General features: G+C 47.4%; 1 protein-coding gene across 1 annotated transcript; it reads left to right on the top strand.

Moving 5' to 3' along the window:
- The first annotated feature begins 290 nt into the window (after window positions 1-290).
- LOC120681291 lies at window positions 291-2,186 on the top strand. The gene is made up of 2 exons (XM_039962801.1): window positions 291-1,575; window positions 1,705-2,186. The coding sequence occupies exons 1-2, from the start codon at window positions 291-293 to the stop codon at window positions 2,184-2,186; spliced, it is 1,767 nt and encodes a 588-aa protein (XP_039818735.1).
- Window positions 2,187-17,426: the final 15,240 nt, after the last annotated feature.

Here is a 17,426-nt window from a genome sequence, read left to right as displayed (position 1 = left end):
TTGAGTCTTGTAAAGAGTCTTTTTGTAATCGCTAGCTCGTGAACATTTGTTTAAGTGTGTTAGTTAATCAGTGTGTTTCAATGCTTGGTTTTATGAACATTTGTGAGTTGGTTCTTTGTAATGATTGCGGTGTAATTATGGAGTGATGACCATGATTGCATCAAGTTTAATAAAGTTAGCTAGTTAGTAAAGCTTGGGGTTATCCATTTTTTTTATATTGTCTCTATCTCATCCTTGCACCTATATTTTACCATGATTATTTCATGAGTCTTACTTGTCTAACCAGTCAGATGGTGAACACCAGGTCCGGATCAGGAGTTGATCAGCCAGCAGTGCAGCGTCAGAGAAGAGGCAACAACCAGCAACCCAACAACATGAGTGGAGACAACAACCAGAACAACGGGCCACCGCCACCACCACCAGCAGGGATGGAGCAGTTCCTTGCTGCGCAGACACAGCTGTTGACTCAAATGGCCAACGCCATGGCCAATCTACAAGCTCAAGCGAACCAAGCTCCAGTACCACAGCCGCCACAGAGGGATCGCCACCGTGACTTCATGAGTCATAGACCTCCTACTTTCTCCCACTCACCAGATCCTCTTCACACCAATGACTGGCTCAAGACCATTGAGAAGATGCTAAATATAGTTCAGTGTACAGACAGGGAGAAGGTACTGTATGCTTCAGGCAGATTGGAAGGAACTGTAGCAGACTGGTGGGATGCTTATACCGCCGCCCATGTTGATCAAAACACCATCACCTGGGATGAGTTCAGGACTCAATTCAGGGAGCACCACATACCTGAGGGTTTGATGAAGCTGAAGAGGCAGGAATTTCTAGCTCTGAAGCAAGGTGGAATGTCTGTAAGTGAGTATCGGGACAAGTTCATCCAGCTGTCCCGCTATGCCTCCGCAGACGTGGCCACGGATGGGCAGAAGCAGGACTACTTCAGGCTAGGGCTGCTTGCACCCATCAGATATCAGTTGTTGGTGCACAGGATTGATAGCTTTCAGAAATTGGTGGATAATGCCATCGCTGTGGAGAATGCTCGCAAGGAGATGGGCGAGCAGAAGCGGAAGTTTGAGTCACAAGGCCAGTCCAGCAATTCGCACCCGCGCTTTGGACCCCCGCAAGGTAACCAGTACCGCACAGGAGGACAAAATGTCAATTTTGGGCAGAATCAGTATCAGTACCAGCGTCCAGCTCAGCAGTACCAGCAGAATCAGCACTCAGCTCAACGCGCCACTCCCCAGCAGAATCGTCAGAACACTCCAGCCGGTACCCCTGTGAGAAACAACAATCCCGCACCTTCTGGAGGCAATGCTTGCTTCAAGTGCGGTCAGCTTGGACACTTCGCTCACGCTTGTCCCAACAGGAATACCCAGGGTAACCCAGGCCAATCCAGCAACAGTGGGCAGAGACAGACCCCTCAACAACAACGGCCACAGCAGCAGCAGCAGCCGAGGAACAACAACCAAACTCCCCAGGGCAACCGAGGACAACAGAATTATGTTCAAGGGAGGGTGAACCATGTTGCTGCGGAGACCGCCCAGGAGGCCCAGGAAGTTGTATACGGTATGTTCTTAGTCAACTCCGCCCCTGCAACGGTTTTATTTGATTCGGGAGCATCGCATTCTTTCATTTCTGCTCAGTTCGTAGCAAAATATGGTATTCCCGTACATTCTATGTCAAAACACATGCTAGTTAGCTCACCCGGGGGAAATATGAAGGCCATGTACCAGTGTCTTGGTGTCGGATTCCAGATCATGGGTAGAGAATTCCGTGCCAACTTCGTAGTATTGGATACTAGAGGAATCGATATCATTCTTGGAATGGGATGGTTGAGCAAGGTTGACGCAGTGATTCAGTGTGCCAAGAGATCAGTGCTCCTCACTAGCCCAGAAGATGAGAGGTTTGAGTTTGCCGCAACCCCTCCAACATCAGCAGATTGTACGGTGAATCGGATGAAGGCTGCTCTGATAGAGGACATCAGGATAGCATGCGAGTACTCAGATGTTTTCCCCGATGACTTGCCAGGTATGCCACCTGAACGTGACATTGAGTTCATTATAGATCTTTTACCTGGCACTGCACCTATTGCTAAGAGACCATATAGAATGTCCGCTGGTGAACTAGAAGAACTTAAGAAACAATTAAAGGAATTGTTAGATAAGAAATTTATTTGAGCTAGTTCGTCACCTTGGGGAGCCCCAGTGATCTTTGTGGACAAGAAGGATGGTACACAGAGGATGTGTGTGGACTACAGGTCACTAAATGAAGTTACTATCAAGAACAAGTATCCGTTGCCCCGTATAGAAGATTTGTTTGATCAGCTGAGAGGAGCCAAGGTATTCTCCAAGATCGATCTGAGGTCAGGGTATCACCAGTTGAGGATACGACCGTCGGATATTCCCAAGACTGCATTCACTACCAGATATGGGTTGTATGAATATACGGTCATGTCATTCGGGTTGACCAATGCACCAGCTTATTTTATGTACTTGATGAATAATGTGTTTATGGAGTATCTCGACAAGTTTGTAGTGGTGTTCATCGATGATATTTTGGTGTACTCCAAGAATGAGGAGGAACATGAGGAGCATTTGAGGCTTGTTTTACAGAAGCTCAGGGAGAATCAGTTGTATGCCAAGCTCAGCAAATGTGAATTTTGGTTGAAAGAAGTTTCGTTCCTTGGACATGCCATCACAGATGGAGGAATTGCAGTTGATCCCAGCAAGGTCAGAGATGTGTTGAAGTGGGAACCACCCCAGACAGTGTCAGAAATCCGGAGTTTCTTAGGACTCGCAGGCTACTACAGAAGATTTATAGAAGGTTTCTCCAAGATAGTGAAACCCCTTACTTCACTACTGGAGAAAGGAAAAGAATTTGTATGGTCAGATGAGTGCCAAGCCAGCTTTGAGGAATTGAGGAGACGATTGACCACAGCACCAGTGTTGGCTATGCCGGATATCCACAAGAGCTTTGATATATATTGTGACGCATCCCGGCAAGGATTAGGTTGTGTGCTGATGCAAGAGGGACATGTGATTGCTTATGCGTCTCGTCAGTTGAGGAAGCATGAGCAGAACTACCCCACTCACGACTTGGAATTAGCAGCCGTGGTACATGCCTTGAAGATATGGAGACACTATTTGTTGGGACATAGATGTCAGATATATACTGATCACAAGAGTCTGAAGTACATCTTCACTCAGAATGATCTCAACCTGAGACAGAGAAGATGGTTAGAGCTCATAAAGGATTATGACCTGGAGATACACTACCATCCAGGGAAAGCTAATGTGGTTGCAAATGCTTTGAGCCGCAAGGGCCATGTAAATGCAATGAGAGTTAGGCAGATGCCTCAAGAATTGTGTTGGGAGTTTGAGAAACTCAATCTTGGTTTTGTTGGTCACACTGAGGGAATCACTATAGAAGTCGAGCCGACTCTTGAGCAAGAGATACGGAATGGTCAGCTTGAGGATGATAAGATCAAGGAGATCAAGGAGCTGATAGAAAAAGGCAAGGCACCTGATTTTACTGAGGATGAACATGAAACCGTGTGGTTCAGAAAGAGGATATGTGTGCCAGAGGTGGATCATCTGCGAGAAAAGATTCTAAAGGAAGCCCATGATTCCGCCTACTCGATTCACCCAGGCAGCACCAAGATGTACCAGGACTTGAAGGAAAGATATTGGTGGTATGGTATGAAGCGTGACGTTGCAGCTCACGTGGCCATATGTGATGTGTGTCAGAGAGTCAAGGCAGAACATCAGAGGCCAGCCGGTTTGTTGCAACAATTGAAAATACCAGAATGGAAATGGGAAGAAATTGGTATGGATTTTATTGTGGGGTTACCACGTACAAAAGATGGCTATGATTCCATATGGGTTATTGTGGATAGGTTGACAAAGGTAGCTCACTTCATTCCAGTGAAGACTACTTACTCGGGAGCCAAACTTGCAGAGCTATACATATCCAGGATTGTCTGCCTACATGGGGTACCTAAGAAGATTGTGTCCGACAGAGGGACTCAGTTCACGTCTCGGTTTTGGCAGAAGTTGCATGAGTCAATGGATACGAAGCTGAACTTCAGCTCAGCTTATCACCCGCAGACAGATGGGCAGACAGAAAGGACCAATCAGGTGTTAGAGGATATGCTCAGAGCTTGTGCTCTAAAGCACGGATGCAGCTGGGATAAGAGTTTGCCGTATGCGGAATTCTCCTACAACAACAGTTATCAGGCCAGCTTAAAAATGGCACCGTTTGAGGCATTATATGGAAGGAAGTGCAGGACTCCATTATATTGAAGTGAGACGGGAGAGAGCCAATTGTTCGGCCCAGAGATCATCAAAGAGGCCGAACGACAAGTACAGATTGTCAGGGAGAATCTGAAAGTGGCACAGTCGAGGCAGAAGAGCTATGCAGACAAGGGACGTAGGGAGTTGATCTTTGAAGAAGGAGATTTTGTGTATCTCAAAGTGTCACCTATCAGAGGTTTGCGCAGATTCAAAGTTAAGGGGAAGTTGTCACCTCGTTACATCGGACCATTCAAGGTCTTGGCCCGGAAGGGTGAAGTAGCTTATGAGCTAGAACTACCTGCCCGATTGTCCGATGTGCACAATGTGTTCCATATATCTCAGTTGAGAAAGTGTTTGAGGGTGCCAGAGGAGAAATTGCCACTGGAGGAACTGAATGTGCAGGATGATCTGACTTATACTGAGTATCCGGTCAAAATTTTGGATACACTAGAGAGAATTACTCGGAGTAAGAGGATACGGATGTGTAAAGTTCAGTGGAGTCATCACGCAGAGGATGAGGCTACTTGGGAAAGAGAAGATGAGTTACAGGCAGAATTCCCGCAGCTCTTTGCTAGCCCAGCCGAATCTCGAGGACGAGATTCCTTTTAAGGGGGGTAGGTTTGTAACACCCGTATTTTCAAATTAGGAGCCTAAATAAATTTAATTAGGATTTGTTAAAGGTGCGATAAGGTTTTATTTAATTTCTGTTGAATTTAGAGCATTTGTCGGGAATCAAATAAATTATTTAGCCATAAAATAAATATAAGGAAAATAGGTGTGTGCATTTCATGCTGGTTTGCATCTTTATTTTGATTGTTGTTCAACTTAAATTCAAATCCTTGAGTTTGATTTTAAATTTAAAAGAGTTTGAATCATTTCAGAAAAATGAAAAGGGCTTTCTTTCTCCCCCTGACCCTTTCAGCCCAGCAGGCCTTCGCTCTCCTTTTTCTTCTTCCCGGCCCAAAGTTTCCACGCCGGCCCGTTCCCCGTCTCCTGGCCCAGCTCGGCCCAGGGCATCCCTCCCCCCTCCCTGTCTCACCACCAGGCGGGCCCCGCCCGTCGGGATCTTCTTCCTTCCCCGTCCGAGCCGGACTCCCGGTCGATTCCGCCCGAGATCCCCGCGCCGCCGTGTTTCCCTGGGCCCGCACGCCAAGGCCGCGCTCCGCCCCTATAAAAGGAACCCGAGACCCCCCTTGAACCCACCAAACCCGCAGCCGCCGCCTCGCGCGTTCGCAAAACCCTAGCTCGCGTCGCCGCAAGCTCGAGCTCGGGTCAACGCTGCGCCGTCGTTCCGTCGCGCCCCTGCCGCTTTCGAGCCCTCCAGGAGCTTCGCATCAAGGTGGTGATGCTCTTCGATCCCTTTTTCTCCCTCTGTCTTGCTTTTTCGCGCCCGCATTAGCTCGTCGGAGCAAGCGCCGCCGTCGCTCCGCCATGCGCCGCCGCACGCCCGCTCCGCTCGCCTATGTCCCTCACAATCCCTGCCATGGAGTTCGCGTGCTCGCGCGCGTGCTCCCAGTCCAAGATCCGAGTCTAAACCAAGCCCGGACGGTCGTTAACGGCCAAGTCCGGCCATCTCGCCGCCGCAGGCCGCCGTTCGTCACGCCGCGGGTTGTCCAGCGCCGCCGCTGTCCGCCCCAATCCGCTCGCAGCCGTCGGATCTAAATCAAACGGCCCGGATTAGATCCCATCCAGGTCAACCAGACAGAAAACGGTCAACCCAAGGAAATTTTGCAAAAGAGTCCCTCTGTTTTATCAAATTTAACCCGCCGTCCTCTGCTGTTGAAAAATATTTACGAAACAGCCCCTGTTTTCATGAGTTAGCCCCTGAGTATAAGGTTTATTTACGTTTTAGCCCTTAGATCTTGTTTTAGCCATAACTTTCTCGTTTTAGATCCGTTTTCGATGATCTTTACGCTCACGCGATCGTTGCAACGAGTAGTATAGTTTAGTAACCTCTTTTTGTACTGTTTATGTTGTTTGGTGTACTGTTTCTTATTACTTGTACTTGTTTGCGTGCATGTGCGTGTTTGGTGCGTTAGACGATCAGCAGTTCGAGGAGCAGCAGCAGGATCAAGACTTCGGAGGACCGGACCAGCAGCAGTTTGAGGAAGGCAAGTGGACCCTTGATCATACTTTTGACCCATGAAATCACTAAATCTATCACATTTACTTTTATGTTCATGCATGAGTCTGTAATATGATGGGAACCGAGTTAAGGACATGCCTAGTATTGTATACCTTATTCCTTGATCAACTTGGGTTTAATTTCATGTTGGGTAGCTATGCTAGTCGCTTTACCTTGGTTATGGGTGGATAATATTACGAATGTTGTACTTGTTTACTTCATGTTCATGATGGCTTAATGTTGTTAATCAAGATCATATGTGTTAATTGGAACATGGAGAACCACCCAAGAAAACAATACAACCACAATATCATATGGCTCTGGTCTTGGCTGATTAATTAGAAACTCTAGCTTGTGACAATCTTACCGAAAGGGCAAGAGGGGATGCATCGACGGGGTATAGCTCGGTCCTCTTGGGGCAATTGGTATTGTTTAATGGTCCTTTGGCAAGGTACCACCTCATTAGGACAGTGTTATGACCGCTTTGACTTGAAACCTTAGCGGGTTGTCATAGGTTAGGGAATCTTTGTAAAGGCCTCGTAGCGTCCCTATGCAGTCATACCTAAGGAAGTGTGATATGGTGCTTGGCCCGCACTTGCATGGTTGGGTTTAAAGTTCTTCGGAGCTTTTACGCGAATTGTGGTGAAAGTGTACAACCTCTGCAGAGTGTAAAACTAACCGGTTAGCCGTGCTCACGGTCAAGAGCGGCTTGGACCCTCACATGATAATTGAACTTGAAGTTGATCTAAATCGATGTTTTTACTTATGGTTATGTTGTATATCTTCATATATGCTTATCTTATGGGTTTAATGGTATATACTTATATCTAGTTAATGCTTGCTAATAAAATGTGATCAACTAAAATTGCTGAGTGCAGTTAAACCGTGTCAGCTATTCCTTGAATTAGCCGTGCATATATTATATATTATAGTTGTTTCCCTACCACTTGTTGAGTACCAACCATAAGTGTACTCACCCTCGCATACTTGCTGCTCAGACCGTAATAACAACTGCCCGGAGTTTCCAGAAGACTTCGAGGATTTCTAGGCGTATGTCTCCCAGTCATCTGCCTGTGCTGAAGAAGTTTCCGTTGCTACTCTATAGACGTTTATTTATTCGTTTAAGACATTCGGTTTTGTAATAAAGTCTTTAATACTCTCTTTACGCTTGCACTAGTTGTGATATTCACTTTATGTTTAATCATATGTGTGTTAACTGATCCTGGCGCACATATGAGATGCATTCGGTTTGCCTTCATAAAACAGGTGTGACAATTATGCTCATGTATTCAGTTTGTCTCCTTTTCTGTTGTATTCGTGGAACCCAATCCTTTACCTGACCTCTGTTTATCTGATTATGCATTGCCTCCAGCTTAGTGATTTTCCTTTGATTTGTATGACTTTCCTCTGATTTGTATGATTTGTATGAATTTATAACTTAAATGCGCTGAAAATTAAACGTTGGTATTTATGTACAGTCAGCATCTGTATCAGATGGATAGAGTTTTCGAAACCTTGGGTCAAAACAGCAATACCTGTTGTTTGCTTCGTGGCGAACAACTTATCTTCCATCGTGTTCTCTACCGAGTTGCTCGGTGAGTTACCTGCCCTTTCTCTCGCATGCATGCGTGTATACAATATAAAACAATTATCTGAACGCTTGTGCTTTTTAGATCATGTCGCCCTCCGTGTTAACGTGATCACGGCGATCGTTCCTTACACCTTCTGGGGCTCCTTTCAGAAATTACCAGTCGATTTCAACAAAGTTGCACCGTTCGCCTTTTCTGTCCTTGTTGGCATTTACTACACTGACGAGGTAAGCACTTGCTTCTTCGTACTAATAAGTATCCCTTCAGATATTACGATATACTCCTACTTGTCTATTCTCATCACTTGCCTTTTCTCATGCACAGTTTTTGAGCCCGTATCTTCTTGGAGATCGACTGAAAGGCATCAAGACTGTGGCGAAGGTCTCGTACGTAAGAGTTCTTGTCAGCACACTCTTTCTCGTATACGACGCGACCAATCACGTGGACGACAGTAATTTGATCAGAGCTGCCGCAGCATTGTACGTCGATGCCTCACTGGAAGTGCACGGCATATACTCAGCGTTGGAATAGCTCTGTTTTTCGTAGGTTGACGGTGTCGCCCTGATGTCCAGTATTTGCCTGCCCTGAACACAGAATCACTCTGTCAAGCTTATAAACACTCGTGATTCATGGTTCTGCAACTTCAGATTTGAACAGGCTGCACTGCTGTAGTACTTTCCTAGAGCTGTTGGGGCATTAGAAGTGGGTTCACAATTATGTAGGTGGGAGCCGAGTGGCATGTAAATTTGATGTGTTGCGACTCGTCAGAATTGTGCTCTGGCTAAGCGCTTTGCCACCTTACGCGTCGTGTAAACCCCATAGCAACAGTGGAAATAATACTCTGGTGTTTGTTACGCTCCAGGGTGCAATGCTGTGCACCTGTTGTGCCTGTCTATGGCCGCACACAATACATTCCACAAAACTGAAAGTGCTCGAGTCAGCCTGAAAGATATACCAACAAACTTGGGGTTTCAGATCTGGATTGCCTAAAGCCCATGGTATTGTGGCAGGTTGCTTTCTGCCTTTTACAGCTTTGCGACTTCGGCTTCGCTCGTGCCATGTCAGCTAATACTGTTGTATTACGCTCCATAAAAGGTATTTATTTTTCATCTTCTCATGCTAGCTGATATTCTTGATTTTTTTTTCTGTCTTGCTCTTGCAGCCTGTTTGGTATGTTTCATTTCATAATCAACTACAGATCTCTGGATCTTGCAAGTCCCTCTAGCCATCTGTTGCCTTGGCTGATATATTAACATTTTGATTTCGTAAACAAAATGTAATGGCTGTCCTGTCACCTTTGTCATCTCACTTATAGCTGTAGTATTTCAGTACATAGCTCATTTATAAATCCCAACTGCTCTGCCTGTCTTTCCTTCAAATTTTCGAGTTCATTGGACTAAGTTGATCCCAAACTCATACTTTCCAAAACACACTGGCTACTCTGTAGTCTGTACACGCTAGGCGCGGCATTGCCGCGCCCACCCAAGCTATCTCATGAGCCAGTTAGCTAGCTTCTAAACAATTGACAATATGTTGGTAAAATTACATTTCATTTTGTGGTTATAATTTAAGCTAATAGCATTATTTTATTACACTTACATCAGCAACTGCGATTGGAAAGTTCTATGTGGATCTGTTGCAACATTATTGTTTTTTATTATCAGTCCGCAAAATATAGTTTTTGCTGCAACATGTATTTCAATTATATATGCATGTCGTGCTTACTGGGAGCTCTTCTCTGAAGTTCGGTTCATAGCACTTTGTCATCTGCTATGAAGAGAAGGAAAATAAGAGCTAACACATTAGCTTCTCTTTTTCTAAGAACAATTATCGAACAAGCAGCTGAAAATTATTTACGTCATTGAAAAATATATTTCTAGATAAATACCTTCCCTTCTCTAAATTTTTTTAGTCTATGTTCTGGAACGCGTGTAGGGAGCTGGCCGCTAGGAGCTGCGATGTGGTCTCTGTCCTGGAACGTGACACTGAACATCAAAAGAATTTGGTCAGTTATCTTTCTGGTGGTACGTGTAGTCATTGCTGAAAATTTCTGTTGTTTCTGAAGCTTTACTTTATTCTCTATAAGCCGTGGATATAAAATGAAACTATTAGCCACATATTACTAGCTGACTATTTTGGTTATTGCTTTGGCCCCGCCTGTCATCTCTTTGGGTAAACTCTGGAAATCGTCGAGTGATTAAAGCAAACTCTGGACCAAAGCAAATAGCACAAGCTGCAGAGAGAGCGCATTCTCCTTGTTCGCCGTGATCCCCAGGTCCCCATGGGATCCTACCATTACGCCTCCACCTATTAATTCATCTTTGCCGCCGTCGATTCCAACCCCAACCCCAAGCCGGCCCACAAGCCCAAGGCCACCGCCCACCGAGCAAATCCACGGTCACAAAGATTCGGGGTCAATGGGGTCGAGGGACGGGGTCGAGGAACGAGATACGGTCCTCATGAGAGGTTTTTACAAGGCGGGAACGAAAATGACCCCGCATTTTCGGGACGGGATCGGTGTTTCCGGGTCGAGGAATGGTACCCTCGCCCCCGAATCCCGTGAGCAAATCCCCTGTCATGTCCCCGCCGGAGGAGGCGGCTCGAGAGGAGCCGCCGCCTGACGCGGCCGCGGTTTCCAAGATTCAGGCAGCCTTCCAGGCTTCCACGTGCATCCGGTCCGGCGGCACGTCACGGCCGTGCGCGCGGCCAACGCTGAGGCGAAGTGGTTGGAAGAGCGGCTGCTTTGGTGGCAGGAGACCGTGGACGCTGTCCGCAGCGACGAGCGGGAGCGGGCCTGGTTCTCGGAGGTGCGTCGTGCTGCTGCGCCTCGACGCCGTGCCGGGGCACTACCCGCCCGTGAGCCGCCCCATCATCTTCGCCCTGCTGGAGGTGCTCGACGTTGCGTGGTCGTGGCGTCCAAGTCGCAGACGTGCGGGGTATTGCGGCACGGCATGCTTCTGGAGCTTCTAGCAGAATGTGGAGGGAGCGCGGAGGCAAACGGTGCGACAGGTTGTGGAAGGTGCGAGTGGTGTGGTTAGCCGAGGGCGGAGAATGCTTGCTTGCTAGGCGGAGGAGGCAGAGGCGCAGCGAGGACGAGGAGAGCTCAAGAATGCTCGGGAGATGACTGCTTCAGGGTCCGTTTTGGTTGTCCAATTAAAATCGGACGGTGATCTAAAATAGATGACGTGGACGAATGAGGTGCTATTTCGAGGGTCAGGTTTCGTCTTTTAAAGATTGTGATTGAGCCCTCATCAGCGACCATGCGTTTTCTTCGACTGATAGTGGCCCGTGGGCCAGCTAGATTCTGCGTAATGGCGACATACTATGTGTGTTTCTGTTCAATGTTTAGGGCCTGCTGACTGCTGTGTTCTGCGGATGAGTGCGTGTTGCTTCTGACAAGAACAAGTCAGTAGCATGTGACATCATAAAGCGTCTACACTACTATTGGCTTGAGCTGAAGACAGCATTGTTGTAGTTTGCATCCACCTCATGATAGTTTCTCCCCTTTTTTTTGAAGAAAGTATAGTTTCTCCCTTTTGCTTCCAGCATTTCTTCGGATAGGGGCCCCACATGGCTGCTGCTAGTGCTAGCGTTTCTGCTGTTGGGACTTGGACTCTTGAGGTTGAGGGCTTAGCCGGCTAGGGGAGGCTGCTTATACGTGGCTGTCCCTATCGCTCGATGTTTATGTTATCTTGCAATCCTGAATGATTCTATCTGGCGTTTTGGTCGTCACTTCCCGTCTTCCCCATCACTGGGCAGTATGTAGCAAATAGCATGATGGGGGGCCTGACGTCTGGTCCACCATGATGAGATCGGCATGATGCAATTTTCTTGAATCGTAGGCGACCGAGGTAGGCATCCAGGCACCAGCCAGTAGGCAGAAGCAAAACGTGACGGATCTGGCAATTGCTCGTCCAAGGGAACATGAGCTTTCACTGAACAGTTTTTGTTTGCTGGCATCTCGGGAGGAGCCTGCTGCGTGCCTTTCGCGTAGCCTAGGTAAAGGTTGGCTTGAACGGCTTTGCCGGCCTGTTGGCGTAAAAGCTACTAGCAAAGTTTGCGTTGCAGCCTTGCAGGGGTGTTGGTTGGTCGGCTACGAGGATAGGCTGATAGCAGCCGGCGGATGCAACGACTCCTCCGGCCCTCCCGTCGTCCGGCCACCAGTTCATGTGTTCCTGGGGGCCGGCGCTCGTAGTCAAAAGTCAAACAGAGGCAAGGAATCCGTTTTCAAGCCTCCAGTCTCAGCCAGTGCGCTGAATTTTGCAACGACACCCCTGCAGCAAATACCCAAAAGTCCGTGGACTCCGACGCAAACCAGCCGACGAGAACAAAAGAACAAAACTGGCCTTTTTCCGCCTCGCTCGGAAGAAAAACCGCGGTGCTGCTGGCCTTGCTGCCTGCTGGCTGCCGCTTCAGAGTTTCAGTAGATCCATCTACTTTTGCGGTCTGGTCCCTGGGAAGCGCTTAACAGCGAGTTGGGTTGTACTTGATCCCTCTTTTTTCTTCGGAGAAAAAAAGGACACAGGTTAACGGGTCACCGTTGAACTAACTAATGGTACGGCAACAGCAGTGGTGCTCGTGCGCCAAACGACCATAGGTACATGAAGAGACGCAGATCGGGCCGTTGCTCCATTGCGTGGTGGATCGAGGAGCACGTAGTACGCCGGGGCCAAAGAGGGAGGAAGAGGCCGAGCTGGCCGCGGGCACGCACGTGACCCACGCGCACTTGTCGTCTACTTCGTTTTTTCCTTCCGAGCACCGCAGCGTGCGGATCGGACAGCGAGAGGAGAACCACCACCAGCATCAGGAAACCACACACCGAGAAGGCGATGGTGATGGCGACGGGGTTAGCCCCTTTTACCCGTAATACTACTAGTACTTCATAGTATATAGTATAAAAAGGATCTAATCATCCATTAGAAGAAATAAGATTATTAATAATAACTTAATATAAATAGAAAAGAATTTTTAGATTTTCTTTGCTCTTTAGCCTCAATGTGTGCCCCTTCTATCATCGAGACCGCTGCCCCTCGCGACACTTGCATTTGCGTCTGCCTTCGAGACCGCTGCCCTCGCAATGCTCACCCACTCTCCCTTCTAGGGCGCCGCCTCCTTTGTCACAACCCAGGAAAAAAAGGAAAAAAAATAAAAATCCCGCCGGGCCGCACTCGTCAGCCTCTCCCTCTCCTCTGTTTCGCTCGGCGCCGCGCCGCGCGTCGTCGTCGCCGGTCAACCTCGACTTCCGTGCCACGTGCCGGCCAATCTCGCGAGCCATGCCGCCCCTTCACTCTCTCCCCACCCCTCTCCTTATCCACGCCCGGCCCGTTCCCCACCTCAAACCCTAACCCTAGCCCGCCATTGCCGTGCCCCCCCCCCCCCGAAGCTCTGCTCGCCGCCCGCCGTCGCGATTCGTCGTCCCCGGTGAGCTCCTCCTCGATTCCTCGCACGGGGAGCTCCCCCTCGTCGTCCTCGACCCGTTCCGCCTCTAACCCGGCCCCCTCTCCCTCCCTGCAGAGCTCTCGGCGGAGCTTCGCCGCCGGCGCCGCCCGTCGTCGCCTCTCCTCGCCGTCCGTCGTCGGGGTGAGCTATGCCTCGCCCTAGAACGCGCCATGCCCCTGCCCCTTGCCCCGCTCCGGCTCCGGTTCGCCGGCGCCGCCTTGCGCCGCCGCCGCCATCGCGCACGGCGTGCGCGCGCGCGACGCGTGCCGTGGCCGCGCCCACGCCGCGGTCAAGGCCCGGCCTTGCCTTGACCCGGCCTGGGTGGGGCGCCTGCCCGTTGGGCCCGCCTGTCGGCCTCTGTCCTGCGGGTGTGGCCCGGTCCGGGTACACCTAGCGTTTTCTAGCGAGTTTGTTTAAGCAGCAACCTTGTAAAATCCCTAGAAATTCATGTTTAGCTCCAAAAATTATGAAACTTGTTTTGTTGAGTTCCTCTAGCTGAGATCTACTTAGGAAAAATATTGTTGTGCATGTTACTTTGTTGTAGATTTATCTATAGATTTATCTTGCAAAAGTAAATTTAATGCTTATGTATTTTTGTACTGCTCTAAAAATGTCAAAACAAATTTTGTTAGACTCCTTGTGAGGAGTAGTTTTCAGTGGTGCAACTTGTTCACATGCTTCCTTGCTGTGTATCAAAGTTTTAGTTTGTTTTCTTATACTTTGTCTGAAAATGGTTTATTCTAAAACTTCTTGCAGGAAAGTGATAAAATGGCAAAACCAGTTTTGTTAGCTTTGTTTTCATGCCTTGTAGCTAAGATAATTTTCTTGGATTTGTTTAGTTTAGTTTGCATTCCTTTTCTGATTTATCTTGCTTAGAGTAGCTGAAAATTGATCTATTTATGGTTATTTATAGGAAAAAGCTTTTGCTGCAAAACCAGTTTTCTTGAGTTCTTTGCATTGTCATCTGTATGCTCAAATTGTTTCTTGATTTATGCTTGTTGTTTAGTTTGTTTCTTAATTCTTGCATCGCATTCATGCATTTTAGTGACCGAGCCGTCGGAGAACGAACCCGTGGAGGCCGCCGAGTCCGTTGAGCCCGAGCCTGGAGTCCCGTTCGTGGTCGAATCTGAAGTTAACCCAGGCAAGCAGCTAAGCATTTTCCTTGCACCTATTTAATCTGATTTAGTTAGCTATCTCACCGGGTACTGTTGGGTTATATATTATGTATATATTGCATGCTTGTACCTACTTTGATGCATTCTCCTTCCTTGATTCATTTATTCATATCCTTGGCACTAGTTAGACAGTTAATAACTTAATCTGACTAGATGCTTAGCCCTTCTTAGAATACTCATTTTGCTTGCTAGAAAGGATTGGTTTGGAGTATGACACTTACCCGATTATCCTTGATCGTACTTGAGCCTCTGGGGCAAGTGGAGTGCAGTATCGAGATTCGAGCGGAATGTTAGGGCCTAGAGATTGAAGTCACATGGGCATAGTCTGCTTGGATCGATTAAGGACCGAGTGGACGACGTCGGTTTTGAGTACCTTTCCGTGCTACCACATATCCAATATAATGGAACGGATAAGCCAATTACCTTCCTTGACTTGATCATTGATGTGCAGTCCTAGATACGTGGCTACGGGCTATGCAGAGAGGCTTAGTGTGTCCCCAGGTGGACCTTTGTGTAGGAAAGTTTAGAGATGTCCCTGGTGGAACTAAGTCTCTACTCGTAATCTAGGTGTGAGGTTCAATGATCGAGCCATGTTGGGAACGGTTGTCGCGAGTGCCCCCTTATCCAACTTTGGCCGGTTGGGTGAGTCGCTTGGTCCTTGCGTCGTGTGGGTAAAGTAGTACACCCTTGCAAGGTTATAACCAATTTGAATTGTCGCGCTCTCGGTTATGAGCACGCTCTTTAACCCATGAACTCCTCATAGATTATCGTTTATGATGAGAATGGTTCATGTTTCAGCTATGAACAGTTATAGTTTATGTTACTCTCTTAATCAACTAAAATTGTTTGGGGTTGGGCAAGATTAATTAATTCTGCTAGGTGATAGTGTAGAGAGCTAATGCTTATGCAATAATTACTTAACCTTAAAGCTTTTACTATAGCCATTGCATGATCCTTGTATATGTAATCGCGTAAGTCTTGCGAGTACCTTTTATACTCAGGTTGCTTTCTAAACCTAGTTGCAGGTGAACCCGAAGTGGTGTTCGGCCACTTCTACCCCGCTGATCCAAACGCGGGGGAAGAGTAGGTCGTGGTGGCTGTAGTGATGTCCTTGAGCAAGACATCATTACTTTAGTAAGTTTTTACCGTAATCGAGCTTCGTGAGAGTATGTAAATGCAATAAACTTTACGTTCTGTTTAATATGACTATCGTGGGCCCAAGGCTTCTAATGGAAGTTAGTTTGAACCCTCCTATATTGAATTTGAAATGTTAAGCTATGAACTCTGGTTATGTAAAATTGCTCTTTGTGGAATAATGGCAATGTATTCGATTGTAAACGGTATGTGCATATGCTGATCCTGGGCGTATGTTGGAGCACATACCGGGACTACCAGATTTGATATTATTTTGGATGAATGATGTGTCGGTTATTCGTGTCTCTAGATGTGGGATAACACGTGGCACGCTCTCCGGCAAGCACGTGTTAACTCTCATCTGGATGATAATGACCGGCGGTTCGTTTAAAATAGTATCAAATTGGGCGGTTCTCACAACGGGTATCAGAGCTGAGTTTCCATGAAGTGAACTTAAAATTGGCTTAGTGGGTTGAGAGTAAAATAAAATTTGATTACTTGCACTAAGATTTACTTTTGTTAAAAATTTAAACTTAAGGTAAAATGCTAGCTTTCTTCCTTTGTCTTAGAGCTAATTCTTTCTTCCTGCTTCACTTGTTTAATTAAGATATGCTTAACCTCTCTTGTCTTCATGAGTAGTGAGAGCGTAGGAAACCCCTTTCACCTGCCGGAAACCTTTTGAGCCTTTTACCGGAGTTGAGAAGGTGGGAATCACCCATTGTCCTAAGTGCTAGTAGGAGGGTTGTAGCGCTGCTGGACAATGTGGTTGTTTCAGGTCGTGAGTGCTAGAACGTTAAGGCGTGCTCACGATGTGAGGAGACGTCATGTTGCATTCATACCTCGCATGCATGCATACTTTCTTTTGGTTTTCGAATCTGCATCTAACTAATTTAAGGTGCCGTGGTCTAGTTTTCGCTGATCTCGTTCTTGCTAATCTTAGTGGGCCAGACCTACCATTTCTCTTAGTTATGTTGCTCTAGTGTTGGTTATGTGTTAGATTTTTATCTACACATTGTCTTTCCACCCTACCTTTGAGTATCATTCTCCATCTTTCATTCCTGACCGCTAACCGTTTTGTTTATTAACAGGATGGTGTTGCGTTCGGGAACTGGAAGGGATGGTGCCAATGGTTCGGGTAGCAATAACAATCGCAACAACGAGGATCCCCTTCCTAATCCTCCAGTTCACCCAAACCTCGCGGACGTCCTGGCCCGACAAACTGAACTCATGGCGCACTTAGTCAATCAGTTGGGCAATGCCGGCAATAATGATCCAAGAGCTGAGCCTCAAGTGAACAGGTTTGGGGATTTCTTCCGCACCAATCCTCCCATCTTCCGTGGTTCCAAGGATCCTCTGAATGCGGATTTCTGGCTCAATGTCATTAAAGAGAAGCTTGGTCTTATTGAATGTGAGCCACATGAGAAGGTACTCTTTACTACTCATCAACTGCATGATGCCCCTGGGCTTGGTGGCGGAACTTCAAGGCATCTCACCCTGCCAACTACCGCTTCACATGGGAGGAGTTCCGCACAGCTTTTCGCTCATTCCATATTCCCAAGGGTATCATGGACATCAAGAAGAAGGAATTTCTGAATCTCACTCAAGGAAGTCGTGATGTGATGGCCTATGTCAATGCCTTCAACACTCTCTCCCAATATGCACC

The sequence above is a fragment of the Panicum virgatum genome, chromosome 7N (assembly GCF_016808335.1).
Source record: "Panicum virgatum strain AP13 chromosome 7N, P.virgatum_v5, whole genome shotgun sequence".
Taxonomy (NCBI): Eukaryota; Viridiplantae; Streptophyta; class Magnoliopsida; order Poales; family Poaceae; genus Panicum; species Panicum virgatum.
This window is presented reverse-complemented; position numbering and strand designations above follow the sequence as displayed.

Bases quoted from the DNA above. Each gene is read 5' to 3' on its own strand.
- LOC120681291 (XM_039962801.1), top strand. From the start codon at position 291: ATGGTGAACACCAGGTCCGGATCAGGAGTTGATCAGCCAGCAGTGCAG. The intron at 1,576-1,704 runs GTATGTTCTTAG...AACACATGCTAG, and splicing joins GGCCCAGGAAGTTGTATACG to TTAGCTCACCCGGGGGAAAT.